Source organism: Hemibagrus wyckioides, linkage group LG11, assembly GCF_019097595.1.
Source record: "Hemibagrus wyckioides isolate EC202008001 linkage group LG11, SWU_Hwy_1.0, whole genome shotgun sequence".
NCBI lineage: Eukaryota > Metazoa > Chordata > Actinopteri > Siluriformes > Bagridae > Hemibagrus > Hemibagrus wyckioides.
Genome location: NC_080720.1, coordinates 10050744 through 10075330, shown reverse-complemented (window position 1 = coordinate 10075330; position 24587 = coordinate 10050744). Strand labels below are relative to the sequence as shown.

Genomic DNA, 24587 nt, shown 5'->3' with positions numbered 1-24587 from the left:
AATAAATGACTAACAAATGCATAGAGTGGTGTCTGAGCCTAAAGATGTTGTAAAATTTCTTTCTTTATTTTTTCTTTTAAACAGAAAGTGTTTCCTTAAATAATGCATTTTTTTCTGCCAAACACAGGTTTTATTTCCAAATGATATCTAAAAATGTCTAACAGGCTTAGAGACACTTCCTGTCGTCCTTTTCCATGCAAAACATTAAAAGGTCTTGTCTTTCTTTAGTGTAATCTCAACTCGATCAGATTTATAATCAGAGCAAAGGTGTTGATCAAGTATGTGAAAATGTGTAAGTGTCTGTAATTGAAGGAGGAAGCCAGTGGAGCGGCTTAAATTGTATGACATTTAAGACGGAGCGGCTCAGCAGGAGCTCCACAGCGGCTTCCACCTGGGGATGGCGATGGCTGTGTGTGTGTGTGTGTGTGTGTGTGTGAGTGTAAAGGGTCATTATCACTGCTTCTTGCACAAAGCCCAGGTCTCACTGCATGACTGCCACTGGGATTGAAACTTAACATGCATTTATGTGTTTTAGAGGGGGACGTGGACGGCTCATCCTCCGTGGGACGGCTAATAGCCGCAGGTATAGGTACACTGATTTCCTCGAGATCTTTAGGGTAAACGCAGTCTCAGTGGTGGGGGTTAGCATAACTGCTCATCATATTGTGTTCTGGTTAACATTTATCTAGCCTGGTTTGACATCTCTGAAGTTTGGCATCAATATGGCTTCCACTTAGACCTAGACATGTTCAAATATGCTTTTTTGGTAAAATATGATGTTCTAATAAAATAGTATGATATGATGTTATAATAATATGAATACATGATACGAGACCTAGCTAAAAACACATCACCGTTTGGGCGTCTAACGGCTGGGCCTCTGAGCAAGGCCCTTAACCCTCAATTGTATAAAAAATGTAAGTGGCTCTGGATGAGGGCGTCTGCCAAATGCCAGAAATGTAAAATGTTTGTCTGGATAGTGACTAGCAAGTTCTACATTTACTATCAGGGTGTGTTAGTTTATCCAGCTAGCATGCATACATGAGTGTTCATGACAAGAGAGAGGCAAGACATTTATCAAATACTGGTACTGAGTACATAAAGTAAGTTAAATTCTATACCAAGCTTGGTGTCGCTGCTAAAGGTGACAGTCTTGTTTACATCTCTAAATATTGAGCCAAATTCTATTAAAGCAAGCGAATATTCTGTGTAATGTATCTTAACATGATGCCATTCAAAGAACCAGACAAGCAGGACAGAGTGTGACCCTTCAGGATGGTCAAACCAGGCTGACTGACATTCATTAATCATACAAATAGACTCGACCTTTAATCTAATCTAATCAGGGTCCAAAAATCTGACTCCTGTATAATATCTGAACATAACACCTAAACTTTTTCAGGTTATTTAACAAAAAAAATGTGCCGTACTGTGCGAAAGTCTTCAAAAATAGAGAACTTTATCCTTTTGTGTATGGAAACAATAAAGAGTAGTGAACAGTAATAAAATAAGGTCCATATTAGGTACGAGACCCCTCAGTAGTCTCCGGTGCAGTTTTGTAAGGAAATTAGCGGTTACTGAATAACATGAGGGAATCTGTATTGTATGTGAAACCCAGCAGCCTTCATTCGGTTTATTTTGGTTGTTCCAGATTGGAACACCTGATTCTGATTATTTGGATGGGTGAGCAAATACTTTTGGCAATATAGTGTATATAGTCTTTGTACTGAGTCATAAAATAAGTGTCCATCCAGACATCTTCTGTAGCGTTTATCCTACACAAGGTCACAGGGAGTCTTGAGCCTGTACCTGGGGGCTTGAGGCACAAGGTGGGGAATAGAATCACACACACACACCCCATTCACTCATTACAGACAGTTTAGGGATACCAATCAGCCTACAACATGCGACTGTACTGAGGGAGGCAATCGAAGTACGAAGAGAAAAACCCCCACTGGGAGTGTAGGGGAAAAACCCCCACTGGCAGTGTAGGGGAAAAACCCCCACTGGCAGTGTAGGGGCAGGGGCAGGAATCGAAACCCCAACCCTGAATACCCTGAGTGAATGGCTGAGGCAAATGTGGTAACCACTATACCACCATGCCCACATAAGATAAACATGTCTGCTTACAAAATAGAGGGCCTAAGACTTTTGCACAGTACTGTACATTAAAAACGAATAAAAACCCCATTTTTTTTAATGGAATTTATTTATTTATTGACTCCATATTACTTTGTAGACAGTACCATATCCACTCCTAACACACTGGTAAAGTAATAGCATTACCTGATATTAGAAACTTTTCCTATGACTATTGGACCCGGTCATATGATTATCGTTATTATTTTAGACTTTATTTGGATTATAATACATGTTTACTACACAGTTGTTAATTGCTTGCTAACGATTACTAAGCCCCCTGCTAACTGCTCTCAACCCTCAACACTGTGACATGTTACACTGCCAGAAACACAAGCTCGGCACTCCCAGTTACAAAGCGCCTTACAGTGCTTCTGTCCCAGTGATCACCATTCCCTAGTGTTGTATTAATACTATAAAGGGAAATTATGGAGGGTTTTGTTTTTATTTGTCTCACAGAAATTCGGCTTTAAATATTCAGCCAGTTCGGTCAGCTTTTGTGTAAGCTCTTGACCATGAGTAGATTTGCCCGCTCTATTCTTAACCAGTGCAGGGGCTTTGCAGTGCAAAGAGAGAGGATGTAATGGCACGGCTATAGAGTTTTCACAACCGTTACTCATTCACTAGATTGCTGACAGAAGCACAGTGACCTTTGTAAGAATGAATGACACTCGCTGCACAGACTGAGCTGCTTTTAACCAAAAGATAAAAACCTGCTGCAAGTTCTTAGTCCTTAGCCATGATGCTGATCCGCAGTGCACAAATGCTAAACCTCCCACCACCACCACCACCACCACTACCACCAGCACTACCCTTGCCCCTGGCTCATTTTCATTTTCTCCCAACTGTCAAACTGCTTTAACATGTGATTGTATGTCCATATGATGGAGTATTTGCTTAACCTTCTAAACACCACAGCGTGTGGTCTTTCTCTCCTCATCCTTAATAACACTTTGTTTTGTTTTATTTATTTGCATTCTGGATTTATAACCCTTATGTTCTTAAAGGGTCAAGAAGATATTGCTGGTGCCATTATGGAGAAAATATGAACTATTATTATTATTATTATTATTATTATTATTATTACCTATTTCATTATGTATTACTAGCAGTATGCAGCTCAGAAAAGTTTACTGGATCCACACATTCACTCTTTTTGATGCTTTCTCTTTCTATTTCTTTGTCTCCCCGGCACTCTTTACTTCCTTCTTGCTGCATTTGTTTCACTGGCACATGTCCTGAAGTGTTTTATTCCTCTAATAAAGCTAATATTTTTTTTTTTGTCACATACATAAGTTGATTTTGTGCAAAAATTGTTTGGGGATTGTTTTGGGTGTTACACAAGAGATTCTAAGAATATAAAGCAATGCGCACAAACAAGATTGTGACCATGAAATTGCTTTTATTTAACAGTTCTCCAAACAAAAAATGAATATTGAGTAACTGATATTACAGAAACAGCATGGCCAAGCATTTCGATTATTTATTTATTTTTTGCTCCATCAACCAAAATAGTTCCCCAAATGGATTTTCATCATATTTTAAAAATGATTACTCAAACTATTAATCCTGTGTATTCATAATCTGGCGCATCACGATGTACGTTCCTGAACTTTGTATTGACAGTCGTTTGCATATTTGCAGTGTTACACATCCATGATTGCATAACTCAGACACACAACCTTGTTAAATAACAACTTGTCTCAAGCTTTCACATCAGTGAGGGAAACAATGTCACTCCATAAATCCTTCTTGGCTGTTCTAAGCCTCCTGAGATGCACTGAACAAAAAATAAAACCAGGAAAGAACAAGAAGACGAAAACAGAAAACTTTTTAAACGACTGCTTACACACCACGCAGGGTTTCTGTGAGCATCCAAAGCACTTGATATGAGGCTCACATTGTTCAGTTTCTCGTCGGATGTCATTGGAACATCGCAACGTTTTACATCGTATATGTTCGGCACTGCAATGCGGGGTTAACGCACAAAAGCCGGGCTAATCCTGATTCAGATCAGGGTTTCGAAACCTGGGTTAAAAGCATAAAATTACAAGCATGAGAAACGTTAAAAGCGTGGTTTAGAAGGACGATAACCCGGGTTTAAGCGCAGTGTTAAAAGCCCTAAAAGAAATCCTGGCTGGATAAAGTGGTGTGTGTTTGTTTGCCATGTAAAGCACAGACTGACTGACAGCTTGTATTGACAGTGTCGGTGTAATGAGCTGGTGTTAGACATGGAAATGCTTGTAGTGAAAAGAGACAAGTGTAGTAAAATGTCCTAGCGCTATAACAGCAATGCTTGTTCAAGCAAATTAGTGACCCAGAACTAACTGCTGTATAATGTAATTTTTTCCCTGAATGATGATAAGAAGAAGAAAAAGTAGGAGGAGGATAATGTCTGTACTTTAAGGAGGTCTAATATAAACACATATGGATTATAGACTGCATTATTTTCCTCTTGTAACTTTGTGTGCAATGACACCAAGTAGTTTTCCTGGTTCATGTGGACATTGGCTTTAAGACCTGCATCCCTCTATAAGCTTTAATTTATTGCATACTTTTATTGTTCACAGAAGGAATGAATAAATTCTAATGTAAGCTGAGTATACTTGTTTGTTCTGAGTTTACAGTCTTATTGTTATTTATTTATTTATTTATTTATTTATTTATTTATTTATTTATTTATTTATTTATTTATTTATGGAAGCCTATCTGGTTTCATTTCAGGATGTAAAATGATTTGATGTGATGGATGAAGTATGCTGAATGCTCCAGTGGGAAGTTGTGCAGAGATATTGAAGCATGATGACGCTGCATGTCTTGCTATGCACTAACTAAACATTCATGTGCCATGCCTTCCCCTCTTCCCCACACTTCTGGAGGAAAAAATGTCCCATAATGCACCTGCTTTTATTTTTCCTCAGGCAATCTAACTATGAAATTATATATATAAATTATATATATATATATAAATTTTCTGCATCTCTTTTCTATTTCAGGTGTATATACTCTGCTGATTTTGGTTTTTTTCTCTCTCTCTTTAGTGTATGACAAGCAGGGATTCCTCATTAAGCCTGATGGGAAACTGTAAGTAACAACTTTTTGTGTGATTGAGTGTCTCATATGTACAAAGGAAGAATGTTCTTAATACAATAATGTTGGTCAGCACTGTGCGGACAAAGAGATGATGTAATCAAGAGAGTTGGAGTCCGATTGCGTCTGAAACGATGACATAGCAAGTGTGTGTTTCAAACTTTGTGTGACTGTGTGTGTTTGACTCAGATTACAGAGCTAGATAACAAATGAACTGGTTCCATATGTGAGGCCACATGATGACTACTGGTTCTTATTTCTGCTCTGTGAAATCAACACTCGCTAGCTAACGTCAGTTAAGGCCTCAGTGTATGAATGTTCCAGTCAGAAGTCCGGCGTGTACGTCATGTAGCATGCATGTCCTTCATCGTGTGTTTTTGATGAAGCTTGCATAACATCATATCCACATGAAGTGTGCTGAGGGCTTTTACTCTCACAACTATATCCACTTTTTCATGTATTCTTAAACATGATAAGTCTCATATATGGAGCCTTTGATCAGCACAACAGAAAAGCTTTGACCTTATCGTCCAGAGATCATAAATTCAGATCCCTGCGATGCCACTGGGCTGGAAATCCAATAGAGCAAAACTTCAGGGTGGAAGTATGGCATGGCATGCTCTCTCTCCTTTACCAGTCCTAGCCCACCAGCCAATCATGTGTGTCTCTGAGCTCATGCATTCAGAAGGGGATGAATAGCTCTTTCCTTCAAGTATGTTAGGCATACTACTGTATGGCCAAAAGTATGTGAACACCTGACCATATCGTTAATATTCATTTCATTGCCTGTACTGCTTATCCGATCTATCTATCTCAGGCGTCATCGGGCATCAAGGCAGGATACACCCTGGACGTAGTGCCAACCCATCACAGGGCCATATCGTTAATATGTGTTGTTAAACATATTTAAAAGCCTTGTCCAGCTTTTAGTCCCCGCTTTGCTGTTATAATAACCTTCACTCTTTTGGGAAGGCTTTCCACTAGATTTCGGAAGGTAGCTGTGGGGATTTGTTCTTTCAGTCACAAGAGCATTAGTGAGTTCAGGTACTGATGTGAAGTAAGGAAATCTGGTGTGCAATCAGAGCTCCAGTTCATCATCAAGGTGTTGTGGCTGAGGTCAGGACCACTCGACTTTTTCCACAATAACCTAGGCACACCACGTCTTCATAGCCATCGCTTTCTGCACAGCGGCACTGTCATATTGGAACAGGTTCGGTCCTCTTCTTTCCGGTGAAGGAAATTGTAATGCTACAGCATACAAAGACATTTTAGACAAATATGTTTCAGACTGGGTCAGGTGTCTGCAAAGTGTTTGAACAGTAATATCTAACTCCAGGACCCATCTTCTGTTCTTTCACATAACTCTGATTAATCTTAATCCTTTTACCTTTAAAAGAGGTTTGAGTAAAAAAGTAAAAATTCCTGTGAACCACTGACCAATTCCGGGTACTTTTTTTATGACCTCTAACAACTCCTAATATATCTCTTTTTAGATCTTGGCTGCTTGTTTATTTGAGTAGTACAGAGCTATGTAGGTTATAAATGGTGCAGTTGAGTATGTTTTACGCATGACATTGCTGATAAATTAGCTGCTACTTCTTTAGCCTCTCAATTTCTGATTTTACTTTTAATTCTGCATTCTTCCTTACAATCCTCCATGGGAGGTCTCTTATGACTAAAGAAAAATGTGTTGTCCCTTGTGAGGTCCACCTGTACAAATGCTGTCCATCAACAAGTTGTCTCATTGCACTGGGCTTGGCTGAGTATTAATGGAGAGATCTTGTTTGAATCAGCAGACGTGCTGGTCAGCCAATATAAAATAAACAGTACCTCACCCACTCAGGCTTTATTATTGTAGACACAGTACCAATTAGAGGAGAGGGACTGTGAGAACACGTTGCAGCTGGTTCCTCGATAATTTAACTCTGTACTCCGGTCTCACTGACCCTAAAACCTTAGCGTGTGAGTAAAAGGGGGAAAAAGCATCGGTTTTTATTATTTCTCAAGAGATTTAGTGCATAGTCTGTGTGTCCTTTTTAGAAATCGATGCTCACATGAAGGTGTAGATCCATGAAGGTTTGAATTAGACATGTATAATGCTTTTTACTTAGTCTAATAAAACATTATAGTCTATAGGGCAGGTTCATCATACTTATAGGCCATGTTCTTTATATGCTTTAAGGCATGGCTTTTGTAGTTTATAAGTCATGTTCATAATGGTATATAGGGAGAGTGGGGCTGCTATTCCTATTGGTAGCACCAGCTTTTCATAATGCACCAATAAGCCTATATATATTTGCAGTCCCTGGCAAAAGAATTTCCTTCAGTTTTAATGTACATTTTGACATTTAGTATACATTTGTACAGTGTGTTTAAAATGAAAACACAAGCTAAAATCAGGGGAGATTCTATGATTTTCATTTATGGGGGGTATAATAGCAAAGGGTATAATAGCAATAAATAAATAAATATAATAAAATAAATGTTTGACTAACAGGGTAGGATGGTAAACTTATTGCAGCATTCCATTCTATTGCATAGATGTGTATATAACATTTGAGTACTGAACAAGCCAAATACGAGTCTTCCTGATCACACACACACACACACTCCTCTGATCCTCGCTCTGCGGATTGAAGAACACTCTGAAAGACGGGGAGGAGCCGAAGTCTGAAATTTAAAGGCGACTGAGGCGATTACAGATTTGTGTAGAGTTTATGGAAAATCGCAGAATTTTTAGTGGGGCTGAGTAGAAATGTTAGGGGGCTAAAGCTCACCTAAAAATGGCCTAGCGAGGCGCATGACTAAAATGACAATTGTGTGACTGACTAGTCCCATCACCTTTTCCCCCATTTCTTTTCATTAATGATTTGACCAGTGCTCTTGTTTCCACAGCTTGAGTGATGCACTGAAAGATTTGATATAATTAGTCGACCTGTCTCTATACACTCTTTTGCCGGTTAGATTGTTCCAAGCCACTAGTGACAACGTCTTAACAGTGTATAGGGCTATGAACTGGTTACAACTTTTTAACGTTTCATTGCATATAATTTGAATATTGTATGAGAATAAGACAAGCTGAAGACATGTTTGATTTTAATGATTTAATAAGAGGATCAGCAGCAGAATACAAGACTCCAGTGTGGACCATTGCCTCATTAATTCTGCATAAGAAGGAGGAAAGATTTATGCAAGTTGATGTTTTTGGAAATAACACAAGCTTGTCAGCAGTTCAGTCATGAATCATTTCCATTTCAGACTCGATTTGTTTAAGGTTTTTCAAGCTGCTTAACAAAACTTTCTACTAGAGTGCAGGCTAAACATGGCTCTGTTTGTTGTAATGTGCTATGCCCTCAAATGTTAAATCTAGCACCTACACTTAGGAACACAATTATTGTCCCAGTTAAAGCTCATGCAAGTAGACACGCTTTGAAATAAAGCCCTTATAGTACATTGAAGCTTGTACAGATGGCACACTGTGCTACACTAGCTTGTGATGTGCAGGAATTACATGTTTAACTTCACCTGCTTATATTGGTCATATGATAGAGGAACTGCCAATCAGGGAGGAAGTGGGCAGATAACAAACAGTGGGAAAACCTCGATAGAATGTGAGTGAACAATTGATATACACTATCAGTCAAAAGTTTGGACACACCTTCTACTTCCATGGTCTTTCCTGATGTTTATTTCTTTGTACATTGTAAAACAATGCTGAAGGCAGCCGAAATACACAATAATGTCCCTTGAACAGTTGATATTGAGATATGTCTGCTACTGATGCTCTGTAAAGCCTTCATAACGGCTCTAATCTGAGGTGCTGTTAATTGGTGATTTCTGAGGCTGGTAACTCTAAATGAACTTCTCCTCTGCAGCAGAGGTCAGTTTTGGTCTTGCTTTACTGGGATGGTCTTCATGTGAGCCAGTTTCATCATGGTGCTTGATGGGTTTTGCAAATGCACTTGACAATACTGTTCTTGCAAGAACTATTCCAGAACACCTGACCTTCATGTCTTAAAATAACAACTGGCTGTTTTTTGTCATTACATATGGATTACTTAAGTCCATGTGTGTTCTTTCATAGTTTTGAAATCTTCAGTATTGTTCTAGAATGTAGAAAATAAATCCCTAAACGAAAACAGGTGAAGTTAAACATGTACTTCCTGCACATCACAAGCTAGTGTAGCACAGTGTGCCATCTGTACAAGCTTCAATGTACTATAAGGGCTTTATTTCAAAGCGTGTCTACTTGCATGAGCTTTAACTGGGACAATCATTGTGTTCCTAAGTGTAGGTGCTAGATTTTAACACTTTACATGAGAAATGTATAATTTGCACTGTAGCTTTGAGAGGTTTTTATTATTATTTTTTTATTATTATTCCTAAATCCAGGAACATGCAGTAGTTTAAAATATTAAAAATGTTTAATGTTGCCACAAAAACCCAAGTAGAGTATGAATGAAAACAGGATGCCGAGTAAATTAGCAACTCCTTTCATTTTCATCCTGTAGTGAGTGTCAGTGTTTGTGTGTAATATGTTTATCAGCCTAATAATAGGTACGTAATATCACTGTGATGTCCTGTGATGAATTTTTAGTGTCAGGAACATGGCGTTGAAGACGAAGGCTTATAAACAGTAATAGTTGTGCCAGGTTTCTTGCATTCACAGTGCTGAGTAAGCAGGATGCATCATTTGTGCAGTAGTTTCAGGATGTCCAAACTTTGTTATTCATTGCATTTCTCTATGTTCTGCTTATTCTTATGCTATTTTATTTTATTATTTTTTTTACAGGCCACTGGAGCTACAGTATAAGTATGGGAATCTGAGTAAAGGAGAATGTAAGCCCGGCTATTCGGAGGCCAAGATGACTTCAATTTATCCAAAGCAAGTTTGTGTTTTTGTTATTCTCCAATCACACCATTTAACACCCGTATATACAGCAGATTCAGAAAGTAATAACACAGTAATAGCAAATCATCAGTCTACACTTACTTGGCCCATAATGATGAAATAAAGAACCAAAATCTGTTCACAAAAGTATTCCCTTTTGCTGTGCCACCCCAGATTGTGGTCAAGCACATCCTGTTTGCATTCATTGATCTTGAGAAGTGTCTAGATCCCACCTGTAAAGGGCCACAAAGTACACTGCATCTTTTTTTCCAGCCTGCTGAGATCTCAGTGCATGAGAGAGCATCCACATGACTATTTTCAGGAGGCACACAAATACACACACACATGGCCAACACCGTTAAAATAAATTAAAGAGGCTGAGCAATATAACTACAACTCTCATCATATTTCATTTAGTATGAATTATTATACTGAGATTTTAAAATTATGATTCAAACCATATATACCAGGAAATAGCAGCACAGGTCGTTCATCATTAATCATCATGGTCATTATTAATGTCTTCTCTATTTTGAGCTCGTTATCAAGTTTGTATAGATTTTTTGGTATGGAGTATTTCTAACTCTACTGGCTCTTGTACAAGCCAAGCAGTGGAACATGACGCCACTCTGACTTCCTGTTTTAGAAGGAAATACATCATGCAGAAGAAGCCTAGCTCTGCTCCTTGGCCATTTTGTCAGGTACAGCTAGAGTATAGGTGCACACTATAGATGAGCAAAGACTTGCTATAGCTCCTCTGAGGATAATTTTCAATTATAAGGGCTGAGGGTCTCTCCAGAGAATTTTTTGGGCCTAGGCTGTTTGTATCTGAATTCCCAGCTCTGTTTGAAGGTGGAGATATTATTTCTTGGCTTCGTTTTTATTTTCGTCTGTGTAATCAAGCTTCTGTTGTGTCAGTGAATGTGTGTATGTGAGCATAACATTCTAACAGCTGTTATTTGTCATCTTCACTTTTCTGTATCAGTTACATCAGTAATAATGGCACAACAAGTGGAACTGATTTCAGGCTCCTTTTGCTGCCAGGTTTGGTGACCCAAAAAAACAAAAAGCACAGCAGCGCTTTTCAGCTTGTTTATTGGGCAGTTTGTAGCTGCCAGAAAGCTTTTCCCTCATTTCCGATAACAGCGTTTAAGGCCACTTTTAGATGTCACTTGTTTCAGCACGCTGCTAAATGCTATGTTTTAAACCCTGAATGTTACCGTTTGCTAAAACTAGCCTAAGTGCCAAACGTTCCCACAGTTTATAAAAATGCCAGGTGACGTCAGATGGCTGAGAAACAGGAGCTGATGCGTGTGACTCGGGTCGACGCGAGTGTGGGGCCTTTAAGTGGATCCAGATGGTAACACTAAATAGGCCGTTACATCTTAAATGTTTGTTGAGACACTAAACCTACAAAGCTTAGTTAGCCATGTAATTTACATCTGACACGCGTAGTTGAACGTGCCCCGAGTGCGCTCTAACTGAGTTTGACTTCAGACGTGAGCCGATGACGTGGAAAAACAAACTGGATTAACCATAAAGCCTTTAGGGCATAAAGAGTCGTGACTATTAAAGACTGTTTTCCCCCTTGCACTCTAAACTGCATATTGCACACTACTTGTAAACTTTTGTACATTTTATTCTTCAGTATTGATGGTAAATAAGTGAGATTGCAGCTTATTAATTTTGCATGTTGTTAGCACAACACCGCCATGATGGCTGCCCTGTATGTCTCTCTAGAGTAGCCGATGTACTCTCATCAGTTTTGAGCTTAGAAAAAACTCATATTTATAAACTCATATACTGTTTGTCTGGTTACATGTTTCCTAAGCCTCTGTCATTCACGTTTTGTATGTTTCATCACTGCTGCTTGTGCTGTGATGATGCTAATTTCTGCTAGTTGCATGAAAGCTCTCTGTATTGGTTCGATTTTTAAGTATGTGAACACTCCCTGTAGCTGCAGAGCATAATAATGAGCTGATACACATGGCAAATAATGTATATAGTTTGCTGTGGATGTCGCAGTATCCCAAAGAGGACATCTAGAGGATATCCTGAATCTTACAGCGAAAGATAGCAAGCTTAATACAGTGTAAATGTTGGGGACATTTTAAAAAAATTCCCTGTGTTTTGTGGGGGAAAAAAAAAGAATAAATAGAATAGAAACGAAAGAACTTGCTTAGAAATTATTTTGGATTTGGTGGTTGAAGTTAGTGACAAGGCATAGATTTAATTAGATACAGCAAGTCACCAGGCTTACACCAATGCAGTGCAGTCAGTGGTGGGTGCACCACGCCTCCCGTGTGGGTCACAGACATTTACTATAACTAGCCCTGTTGCTTTCTAAGAGGTTCATCTTGTTGTGTTCAACTTGTGAACTATTTTCAGCTCTAAGATATTTTGAGGACAAAATGTTCACTCGCTGCCTAATATATCCCGCCCACTAACAGGTGCCATGATGAGGAGATCATCAGTGTTATTCACGTCACCTGTCCGTGGTCATAATGTTATGCCTGGTTGGTGTGTATATACATACACACAAATATAAGACTAAGAAGAAAACCTTAGGTAAACCTAGCTTTAGGAATATCTGTCTTCAGAGATCTCTTACTTTGCATAGTGAATGTACTCCTGTAATATAAATGATAACAGGAACTGTCTTGCTGTCCTTGCTCAGTATTGTGGTAATGATAGGTCATTAGAATAACCGGGCATCAGTTTGTCTTAAGAAATGTAAGCTGTCTAACATACACACACAAAAAAAACATATTCAACCAATATATACAGATATAGATATATCGTAGGCTGTTGAACTACTTTTACAATTCTTTATTATTATTATTTTTTCTTTACACTGCTATAAAATAGTTATGGTTATTATTTACATTTCTGATGGTGGTGCAGTGACAGTATTTATTTTTTTCTTCTTCAGTCATGACTTGCTCTACATAATAGAGATTCTGTCTGCGGGCTGACTGGCGAGGGACTTTCCAAACGGCTCAGAAACGAGAGGAGTAGATGGCACACACTGATAATATCCGCAGGCAATAACCGGTTCAAAATAAGCTTGTTCCAGAAACGTGTCCTATTTGAAAAACACACGTGTCCTATTTGAAAAACACACACGCATTCGCTTATTCAGAACGAGAAGTATTGCATCCGTTCTTAGTCGATCTTAGTCTGAGACTAAGCTCCTTCTGCAGTAAGTACAAGAGTGTGTGTGTGTGTGTGTGTAGAGGTGATATTCAGGGTCAGTGGGCGCTTGGTGAACCCATGTCTTCCTCATTTACGGCACAGAGCTGTGAGGAATTCCAGAGCTGCTCGTTGGCGCTTTATTCTCAGCGTTTGTGGGAATGGATGGAGAGCACCTGCGTTATTACCACATTTTTATGTGTAGGCCGGATTTCTGCAGATCATAACTAAAGTGCTGAAAGGACTTCTCCAGGCCAACAAGTCGTTAGTTTCATAACAGCGTCAGATAATTGAGATTGTGCTTAAGCGAAATGGACAGTCGGTACTGATTCGGTCCTGATTAGAAGGGTCAGAGTGATAATCACTCACAGAGGCTGTCAGGCTAATAACGAGTAACAAACAACACTTGCTGTTTATAACCCTGCCTTGTATTAAACATCTGCATCTTATTTTCACATCACAGTAGATACGGCCGCCTGCATTACTAACCCCAGTACTGAAATCATTCCTCAGTCGGATAGACACTTCGCTCGCTGCTACAGTTCTCTCTCTGTTTCTCCCTCACTCTTTTCTGGTGAACAGAATTATGGGATTTTGTTCTCTAAATATACTTGCTCTTTCTGATTATATACTTCATATATATATATATATACTTAAGCAGCCAGTAGCAGAGGGAGTGACGGTTACGTGTGCCTTAATCAGGCATTGATTAATGGTGTTATTACCACAGTGCTGTTGAATTCTGGCTGGAAAACTATTTTTTTTTTTGTGAATTCATTCACTATATCTTTCAGAATTCTAATCAGAATATCTTTGTTGTAGTAACACCGCACACAGACACTGGTATGGCAGATGTTCCACACGAGCAGACTGAAAATCATGTGTTCAGTGTTAAATAAATTCCCATCCAGTGTCAGCACTTCTTAACAGTCAGAGGTAGTTACCTGACAGGAGAAAGGCTTCAGGGTGGAGGGCTGTGTAGCTTGTCAGCAACATGCTGAGCTGCTTTTTTTGTTTTATTAGCTGAGGGAGAGAGAGAGAGAGAGAGAGAGAGAGAGATAGAAGATTAGATTTGACACAGATTTGATGTTAAACACATCACAATTGTTATGAGCGTGTGTACTGCATAAAGACTTATAGCGATGGCTGAAAGTGTTAGATGTGACCAATTTACCTGGAACCTCTCACTCCCCCTCTCTCTCTCTCATTTCTCTCTCTCTCTCTCTCTCTCTCTCTCTCTCTCTTTGTCTGTCATTGTCTCTCTCTCTGTCTCTCTGTCATTATCACTCTCTCTCTCTCTCTCTCTCTCTTTGTCTGTCATTGTCTCTCTCTCTGTCTCTCTGTCATTATCACTCTCTCTCTCTCTCTTTTTCTCTCTCTTTTGGTCTGTCATTATCACTCTCTCTCTCTGTCTCTCACTCTCTCTTTCTTTCTCTCTCTTTTTGTCTGTCATTATCACTCTCTCTCTCTCTCTCTCTCTCTCTCTCTCTCTCTGTCTCTCACTCTCTCTTTCTTTCTCTCTCTTTTTGTCTGTCATTATCACTCTCTCTCTCTCTCTCTCTCTCTCTCTCTCTCTGTCTGTCATTATCTCTCTCTCACTCTCTCTTTCTTTCTCTCTATTTTTGTCTGTCATTATCTCTCTCTCTGTCTCTCACTCTCTCTTTCTTTCTCTATCTTTTTGTCTGTCATTATCACTCTCTCTCTCTCTCTCTCTCTCTCTCTCTCTCTCTCTCTCTCTCTCTATCTCTCTGTCTCTCACTCTCTCTTTTTGTCTGTCATTATCACTCTCTCTCTCTCTCTCTCTCTCTCTCTCTCTCTCTTTCTTTCTCTCTCTCTTTTTGTCTGTCATTATCACTCTCTCTCTCTCTCTCTCTCTCTCTCTCTTTATCCCTGCAGGTTTGTGAAACCGGCCTCGATGTTCCTTGATAAAAATTTTAAACGTCTGTCGAAGATCAGCCTCTACCCTCCGCCCTTCGGGATTAAATCACAAGGTAAGAGGATATACTTCTCCACACATGGCTTTTTCTCCCCTCACATTACTTCACACAGGAAATAGCAGTTGTTGTTTTTTTTCTATAATCATATTAGTTCTACTTCACACACATGCACACACGCACATATTTAAAAGCTGTTTCAGAGCTGCGAGCAAGACACATTTATATTAATTTAGGGAAGTGTTATGAGCATTAAAAAAGAGTCCAGAGGAAACACAGAGGAGTTTCTCTCTCCCTTGTGGTGTTCCACCCTCGCTAGCTCACATTGATTTGTAAATCCCTATTAATGATCCTTCCTGTAGAATTGGCTTCCCTTCTTTACTTTTCTTTTTTCATCATTTTAGGTCAGAAGTTATATTCCTGTAAATGTGTGCAGTGAACATTTCAAACCTGGCAGTGAAGTTTTACTTGGTGAACACACGCGAGCACAGAAACCTAGACAGACACAGAGAAACATCCTAGTGTGGTTATAGGGAATTATAGGCACTCTTGGAACACCACTCGACCAATCAAACGTGTGTGTGTGTGTGTATCAGAACTAGCTCTTGTATATTATTAGCTATTCATTTGTAATACATTTGCTCTCAATTTTTTTGTTTGTCTGTTGGCAGACAACAACAAACAACACTATCTGCACTACTGCACTGTGTGTGTGTGTGTGTGTGTGTACAGATTTGTACATGTCTACATTTGACAGGAGTCATAAAGGACAAATTATATGCAAGTGTGTGTGTGCGCACATAAATATCTATCTATCTGGGGCAAAAATAAACTTACACACACACATGTTCCATGTTCATCAGTACCTGAGAATATATAAAAATTGTCCCTCTGTATAAACCCTATGTAAGAGATTAAATTGTATTAAACTCTTTCATGGTGATGTTTTCCTCATTTTAAGCTTAGAGCGTGCTACAAGATTTTTAGACCTGATTATTTCTCAGTTTACACCCACAGCTTGGCGACTGTTATCACACACACACAGAGACGCGCACACACACACACACACACACACTCCCACAGTGACTGGTCGTGTCTTGTGCTCTGATTTTTCTCAGTCTGTGTGGATTTTCTCAGTCAATCCCTCTATGACCAACTACATATATAGTCCAAATTCATCTGCTCAACTCACAAAATCAGGCTTATTATCCATCTGTTTGTGTGGGAGAGAGGACAAAATGTAAGCACAGTAATATTTCTTCTGTAAGAACTCATTTGGCATGGCATACCCAATGGTTGTAAGGAACAGTAAAAAATAAACACAAACATGACATGATTATTTCTGGCACACGCAGTAAAAAATAGCTACATTTCTATTCACTATTGTTTCGTGTGTCACCTAAGAATATTTCCTCCACATTTTCTCTTATTTTTCTTCCCATACAAAATGTTGACGGCCACATGACCGACGGATCTCAAGTTGGTTTTCATGAGAAAGCAGGATTTGGGGATTTCTCCAGGGGAAAGATCTTGGTGCGTAAGTGATTGTGTAGTGTAGCACCAGACTCCCGATTGCAAGCTGTGTAGCGTGAAACCGGCATTTCTGAGACTGTGAATATGGTGTAGTCAGCATTATCTGAAGTTCTCTATCACCTCAGCTAAATGCTAAAGTGTGCCATTCACACCCTTTTCATGTAGTACACATGACTCTTAGAGTCTAGAGTCTAGAGTTGCCCTTTAATAGCTTTCAGTATCCCGCAGGATGATTTCTACAGTCATGTCAGACACACACACACGTACACACACGTACACACACACACGTTAAATTCAACAGTAATCATCTGAAAATGATCTTCACCTACACTATAGTTTCTTCTGAAAGAGCTATATCACTGGATGACTAACCCTATGTAAATACCAGAACTGATCAGAACTCAAGCCTGAATTTGGACTTGGCTTGGATGTGAGAGTCAGAGATCAAGGACTTGGACTTGTGTAACTTGGCGTGTAATAAGTGGTTCTGATCGTAATTCTCAGTATTTTTCTCTCTCCACAGAAAAGATAATTGACATCATTTTAGGTCAGGCGAACAACTTCGGGCTCGGAGAAGTGGACAGGTTTCAGTTTTCCTTTTCTTTGAAATTATCGTGCAGATTTATGCATTATAACAATGTTTTTACATTTTATATTATGCTTTTGCTTTCTGCTATGTGTTATACACAGTCTGAGCTGTAAGAGATGTATCATCATTGGCAATGGAGGGATCCTTTTCAACAAGTCCCTGGGCTCCAAAATTGATGAGTATGATGTGGTCATAAGGTAAGGCATTTACATATACCTAGGAAAAGAACAGTACACACAGAATACCTAGGAAAAGAACAGAACACTTTACTGTATTGCTCTTGTGTATAATAATAATAAAAGATACTTTTTAATAATACATAAGTTAACAGCTAATTAGCATGTTTTTCAGATTTGGCTGCTCTGTTGATAGTAATCATGTTTAGAGAATAGATGGCTAACAATTCGCTAGCAGTTCTGTTACATGAAACTTAGTCACAAGAGGATGAAATATAGCTGGTGTTTAGCAGAATTCATCGTTCCCGTCCAAATTTCATGAACTAATTAAAATGTCTGTATTCGTGTTAGTTGTATAGTGAGCATCACTCTGTGTTTTGCTGCCACAGGCTGAACGAGGCACCAGTGAGCGGCTATGAGAGGGATGTGGGATCTAAGACCACCATGCGCATCACGTATCCGGAAGGAGCTATTCAGAAACCCGAGCTCTATGAGAAGGATTCTCTATTCGTCCTCTCTGCCTTCAAACCACCTGACCTCAAATGGCTCAGGCACATAGTCTTCAAGGAGAAAATGGTAGGTCAATGTAATAGGATCAGGGAATGGTTAGGGAGACGGGCTGCTTTCTATCGTAATAACCACCTAAACCTTTTATGATGAGCTCCTCAGACAAAAAAATGAGTTGGGTCAAATCCTTTCTAATACTTAGTAATAATACCAAGGTAATAATAGCGATGCTGCCAGTGTCTTTTAGATTTTTCTATGCTAGAGGTGTTTTGGAGGTCAAAGTGTCCCTGTGTCCCATCATGCAACAGATTAGTTGTCTTCCAGCTGTCATCCTGAAACACACCTCGACCCGACATCCCATGTTATTTATTAAGCTACATCCTTCCAGCTGCACAACCTATCAGCACTATAAAATAAGGTGCTGCTGTTGATGGATGAGGTTATGCTTTTGTCTTGGGAACTTATTATCACGGTCTTGTACTTATAAGTGAAAAGGCACATGGATATATCTGGAGCGTTTCCATTTAATCCAGCCCATTCTGACCAGGGCACTCGAGGAGATGGACATGTAGAAATGCACACTATTCAGCAGTAGGGCAGTGGAGTACTAGTTGTAGTTATTGAGTTTTGAAAGGAAAACTCCTGTTTAGTAAACCAAAAGGGGTTTGTGATGTTTGCTATGTTAGCCGTGGTATTTGTCGAGATCACTCTTTATGGCGTATTTACTAACAGTTTGCAGTGCAGTGAGCATACACGGGGGAAATAAGTACCAGGAAAATGATGGACACTGTATGTAATCGCATAAATATTGAGTTCGGTGTCGTTCTGTATAGTCCTTGCACGTCACTGTGAAGGGGAAATGTCATTTTCAATCAGGCTGTAATAGTAAGGCTTGGTGAACAGAGGCATGGCTATTGTGGGGAAAAAAATGTCCTGTGTAGCATCTCTTTTCTGAGGAGAGTGTGTGGGACAGATGGTTTCCTGTGTGTGGGATCAATGATGTTCCTTTCAGCTTTTTTCCTGGCCCTGGTGACGTGAAGCTACTTAATTGAGAGCTGCTTCAGGGCTCCACTCAAACATCTAGGACAAGTGCCAACATGCTTACAATGAAGTAATTACAGATCTGTCACAGGGAGATTTTGTAGAGAAGCTTTCTGCGGGCTATTTCGGCCTCCGAAGTCACAACATTTCACATATTTAGTTAAATATCTGTCCAAAGGCTTCAAGAATGATGAACATGTTTCTGCATAGTATTTATTTGGAAGTAGTGTTGTGTGTTCAAATTAGCTGCTGCTCTGTTGAAGAGTGCTGAGGTTGTCCAACAAGATGACATCAATAGTTAGATCCCGCCAATTCGACACAGTCAAGGACAGAAGGCATGGGCCAATAATTGGGTTACTGCAATAGCACGTACATCGTGAAAACTCTCAGATATCATCACTACCCATTCAGTGTTCCATTCAGCCCTATGCCTCTGTAGTCGGCATATTCAGCTATCAAGTGGGCTTAATAGATAAAGTCGTTCAGAAGGCAATATAATGACAGGTGAGTGGCTGAATGTAGAGACTGCATTGCGTGTCTCCTTCTCAGAGAAGGCAATGCTATAATTCACACTGAACAGAGTTTCATGGGGGGTCTCTATAATTGAGCAAGATGCTTTAACAATGTATTTATTATATTTATTTATTATTATTATTATTATCATCATCATTATTATTATTATTATAACACAATAAAAAACCTTAGCACTTAATGTAACATAAAAAACATTATTGGCAAAAGTGGATCACACGATTGCCAGCATTCCATATCCCGAGTGTTTTGTTAAAATCACCACTATTTCCATTCAGATTTTATCATCAAGTGGATGGAAACACACACTTCTGAAGGGCTCTGATCTGGCTTCCTTAAATGGTCTTTGTCTGTTTCTCTACTCTGATATTCTTACACAATAGTGGTCCAAAATATAGAGGAACATCTTTGAGATAGGATCGATGTGTAATGGAGCAAAGTGTGTGTTGAGATAAACAAACCTATATGTTTGTTTTTAGGTCCATAATTCTTAAACTGTGACCCAGGGAACTGTAGGTGTCCATGCAGCTCGGCTAAAGGGTTTTCTAATTTTGTTACAGTGGTAGAAATATATAAGACTTTTTTGAGAGGTTGGGCTGTTTCAGTGAGCATATTGAGCACACAATGCCCACACATAGCTCAAAGAAAGGCCTTTAATAGCAGCAGGACAAACTGAGGTTCACTAGAATCTGATAAGGTTAGTGGGCCAGACTCAATGAGTTTTTTTAACAACACTTCACATGGGACACTGCTCTCTCTTTCAATAAAGGGGGTAATGAGATAACTCGGTGCTCCAGTCTGTATTCCAGTTGGCCTAGCCCATAGAGTGAAGAGCCATTTACAATGCTTACACACATTGTTTTCAAGATTGGGTGGGGTCCCGCAGAAGTGATTAAAATATCTCTTGTGTTTTGGGATGGTAAATTTAATGTATGTACAGTTATTTGTAGTGTGGAATGATTTACAGGCGATGTCAATGATATAATCTGGCAACCCTGAATACATTGAGGTGGTAAAATGGCGAAATTGATACATTTTCCATTACACTTATCATGCATGTGTCCAGGGAGGAGGAGAAGGAGATGGAGAAGTGTGTGTTTCAGTGCATTATTTGGAGATGAACTCTGTATGTAGTTGTTTATCTGGGACTCGCCCAATAAATGTAGACCATTCATCAATCCAGAATCCCCCCCAATGTCAAGTTTGATCCATTGTGTCGAGTTACTGGAACGGGCTGTTGTTTTTCTTAAAGGTGCCATCATTAAACAAAGATTTACTTTGTGCAACCGCAAGAAAGTAAAAATAAATGAAGCGGTTTTATGAGATAACTATTTTCCGTTCGCCATTTCAGGAAGCCATCTCTCATTCACCCTTCTAGTTGAACCTTTGTTCATTCCTGTCTTTCTCCATTCTGTAATCAAAAGTCTTATTTATGCATGAAATGGAGTGGAACATTTTCATTGAGGAGTTTTGAAGTATTCCGACTTGGAAGCTTTACATATTGTTCTTTGATTTGAAACACTGATGAGTATAATTAGGAGATAAAAAAAAAAAACCCCAAAAAACTAAATGTGGATATAATGTTTGGCAGACATCAGAATTTAATAATCGACAGAATCTCCTTTACACAAGCCCTCGCTCCCTGAAGATTTCACTCATTTAACTGCTGTTCACATTGACTGGTTTAGAAGTAATGTTTGTCTTGAAGATAAAAGAGCTCACTAAAAAAGCAATTGGAAACTTTTAGGAAAAACAAGCAAGGACAGGCATTATGTCTATCTTTTAAAATGGCGGTCTATAAAAGGTTCGAATGGGTTCGGGTTGTTTAGAGACGTTCCTGTGTGGTCTGCTGTCTTTGGTTGTGTCAGCTGTCGAAGAGGCGGACATGCTACAGCTTCTTCTGCTTTTGTTCTCTCTCTCTCTCTCTCTCTCTCTCTCTCTCTTACAAGTAACATAAGACACGAACAGGTGCACATAGGCATTGGCACATTTTCAGTGCAGTAATATTTAGTGGAAATATCTAACCTCCATGGTGATGGCACTTTAAGAATCCCTTGTCTATTTGAGCGCTAAGATCATTCATATAGTGAGCTGCACTGAAACGAAATTCCTTCCACATCCTGACCATAGCTGTCATCTCTCACCGGTCTCTCACAGATACTGCTCTATCCCCATCAGTCCCCACAACAATAAACCTCATTCCACCCCGTTTTTGTGAGCCCCGACAATAAATCCCTTTCTACTCCTTTTCACGGAGCCCTCATTATTATAAGTCCCAACATAACCCCATTTTCCCCCATTACCCCATTTCTCTGAGCTTCAGCACTAAGCTCTATCTCATCTCAATCCTAAAAACCCAACACTAACTCCATTCCATCTCATTCATGTGAGCAACAATACTAATCCCTACCCCTGTTCCTATGAATCACAACATTAACCCCATCCCACCCTTTTTTCCTCTGAGCCCCAACACCAACCTTCATGTCAACCCCCCTAAATTGTCAGCCCCAGCACTAACCCCATCCTACCCCACATCTCTGAACTCCAGCACTAACCCCATTCTGCCTCATTTCTCAGAGCCCCAACACTAACCACCATTGCACTCTGTTCAGGTGAGCATACACTAACTCTAATCCCACCATATACCCACTGTATAAAGCTGCGTTTTTGGGACCGCACTAAATAGGTGAACACCTATATGTAGTTAGTGACATCAAATAGTAACATCGCTTTACCTACAAACAAGTCATCATTCACAGAGCTCACTATATGAACACACAGTGTATAATCAGTCATAGTTTACTGTTATGCCTTTTCCAATTCCCACTACAGGAATATAGTGGATAAAATTCCATGCTGTAATATAGCAATAGTTGATAGTACTGATCTCTACCATTTATCTTACAAACTGAAAGTTAACATTTTCTGTACATACACTTGGATTACTTTGGTGTGTTGATTTAGAGAGCATTTAGAACATCATCAGCTAATGATTTAAAAATAAGGTGAAAGGTGGGGACAAGGAGTATCCCTCTTTTTCCCACCACTAACTATAAAGAGATTCTGTCCCTGACTATGAACAGCAGCGTGTGTGAGCCGATACGGACCGAGATAAACTCTGATAAATACTGACTGCAATCATTGTTACTGGTCAGACATCTCATCTGCAGCTTCCTCTGTAAGCAGAGAAACCACGCCTTCATCAGACAAGGAGATCAGAGGGCAGCATCATTACACAAAAATGTGACAAGGCAAGAATTCTTTGCATCTGAATGAAGGCATAGTGGAGGAGCTTTGAGGCAAGAGTGTAAGAGGATGAATGAGAGGAGTTTTCTCTCTTTCTGTATGCTTCCAATCCACAGTTGAACCATGTGGCGCTTTTGTTCAAAGCATCTTTCAGTTGAATCTGAGCTGGTAAAGAAGCAGTAAAGCCAAAGATAACAAATGGATTAACTATGTGCACATACACTTAAATTATACTCTGTGGTCCATGTCTGAAAGCATCAAAGTCGGACAGATGATGCATCAGAATCGTATTTTTCATTGTATATTTGCTAGGAGCACAGATGACCAATGCAAGTATCAGTATACCACTAGGCTAGGATGCAGTTTCAGTTTGTGCAAACCATCTAAGCACATTTTTTTAGTTTCTCTTGAATGTTTATCTGTTTAGCAGAGTTTAGCATTATCATGTTGTGGCTGTAAAGCAGCACAGGTGCTGGTATCCAGGTAACTCATCTCATAGAGCAGTGTAGATTTGCACATTACCCCCTCTCCTTATTACTCTAATGGCCTCAATGATATTGATACAGGGGCTTCCTGCGCTTCACCACTTTGTTTGCCCTTCTTGTTTTTCATCGGCTGTTTTAAAAGGCCACTCCACCACACTGCTGCTGGTATTGTTTTCATCCATTTCAGCTCCGTCACATTTTCCATTCGTAACCCTTTACCTGTTCTTTCAGGCTTTCTAATCATCCGAGTCTCCTCAATAAACCCACACATCTGGTATCACCTGGAGAAAAAGTGCGTGTTAGTACAATGTGTAATTTGTAAATGACCCTTAATTAAATACGTGGCTATCATAGCTTTGTGTGACCAGTTGTGTTTGTCTGCTGTTCCTGTTATTGCCTTTTTGAGCTCCCCTTTTTATTATTTTGATATTTATTTAGTGATAATGGTTCACCAGTGGTATCTTGTAGAAATCTAACAATTCGTATATTGGCTGATTCACATGGACTTGTAGTTGCACCCCACATAAATGGATTTCAAAACATACAATTGATATTTTTATACTTGATAGATAGATAGTTTACAGATACATATTTTAAAAACAACATGCAGTTGATGTAGTGAAGATTTAGTGTTTTGGGAATGTATCTCCAGTGTGAGGTCTTTGTAACAGTCAGAAGTAAAGTTGTCCAAAATAGGAGGTCTTCAGGGCGGCAGATTTTGTGTTTTCTGGTTTCTTGGAAACATGTCTTCATTTTGTTTTATTACCCTTAATAGAGCGGGGAAAAAGAGAGGCTGGTGATGGTTTCCATGTTTTTAAAGCAGGATCAAAGTATCACATTCATCTTTAATTAATAAATTGTAAGTGCTGGCAAAGTTGCTTTGCATCAGGCCTCATAAAACCAAATAGTCCTCAGTTATTATTGTTTTTTATTATTACAGTGTGCCCAGTTGTTTCATTCCTTATATGCTAACTGTGAAGTGTTTAAAATCTCTAGAGATTTATCGTTTCTGAGATCATTGTGCAAACACCTTCGTCGTCTTGGTACGGCCCCTGCGTTTCCAGTGCTTTGACTACAATAACAGTGGCACTATGTTATGGTCAGTGTCTCCAGGAGCTCCCGAAGATGAATGTCAGTGACGTTCATCAGATGTGTAAAAACATCTGCAAAGCTTTTTCTAAAAAGCTATCCTATTTTACCTATTTACCTTTTACTTATTTTATTTATAACTCA

The 24587-nt window shown here is 39.3% G+C and overlaps 1 protein-coding gene across 6 annotated transcripts in view; it reads left to right on the top strand.

Annotated features, from left to right (window-relative positions):
• st3gal3a (ST3 beta-galactoside alpha-2,3-sialyltransferase 3a) overlaps positions 1-24587 on the top strand; it is a 40811-nt gene that overhangs the window by 8927 nt on the left and 7297 nt on the right. For 2 of the 6 annotated variants that reach the window (XM_058402786.1, XM_058402784.1), the window contains exons 3-9: positions 536-583; positions 5181-5223; positions 10022-10114; positions 15209-15303; positions 17303-17363; positions 17470-17565; positions 17934-18120. In XM_058402786.1, the coding sequence (XP_058258769.1) occupies positions 536-583; positions 5181-5223; positions 10022-10114; positions 15209-15303; positions 17303-17363; positions 17470-17565; positions 17934-18120 (623 nt within the window). Of the gene's footprint in view, positions 1-535; positions 590-5180; positions 5224-10021; positions 10115-15208; positions 15304-17302; positions 17364-17469; positions 17566-17933; positions 18121-24587 lie in introns of all 6 variants that reach the window. The other 4 variants (XM_058402785.1, XM_058402783.1, XM_058402788.1 and 1 more) reach the window with 2 other exon arrangements.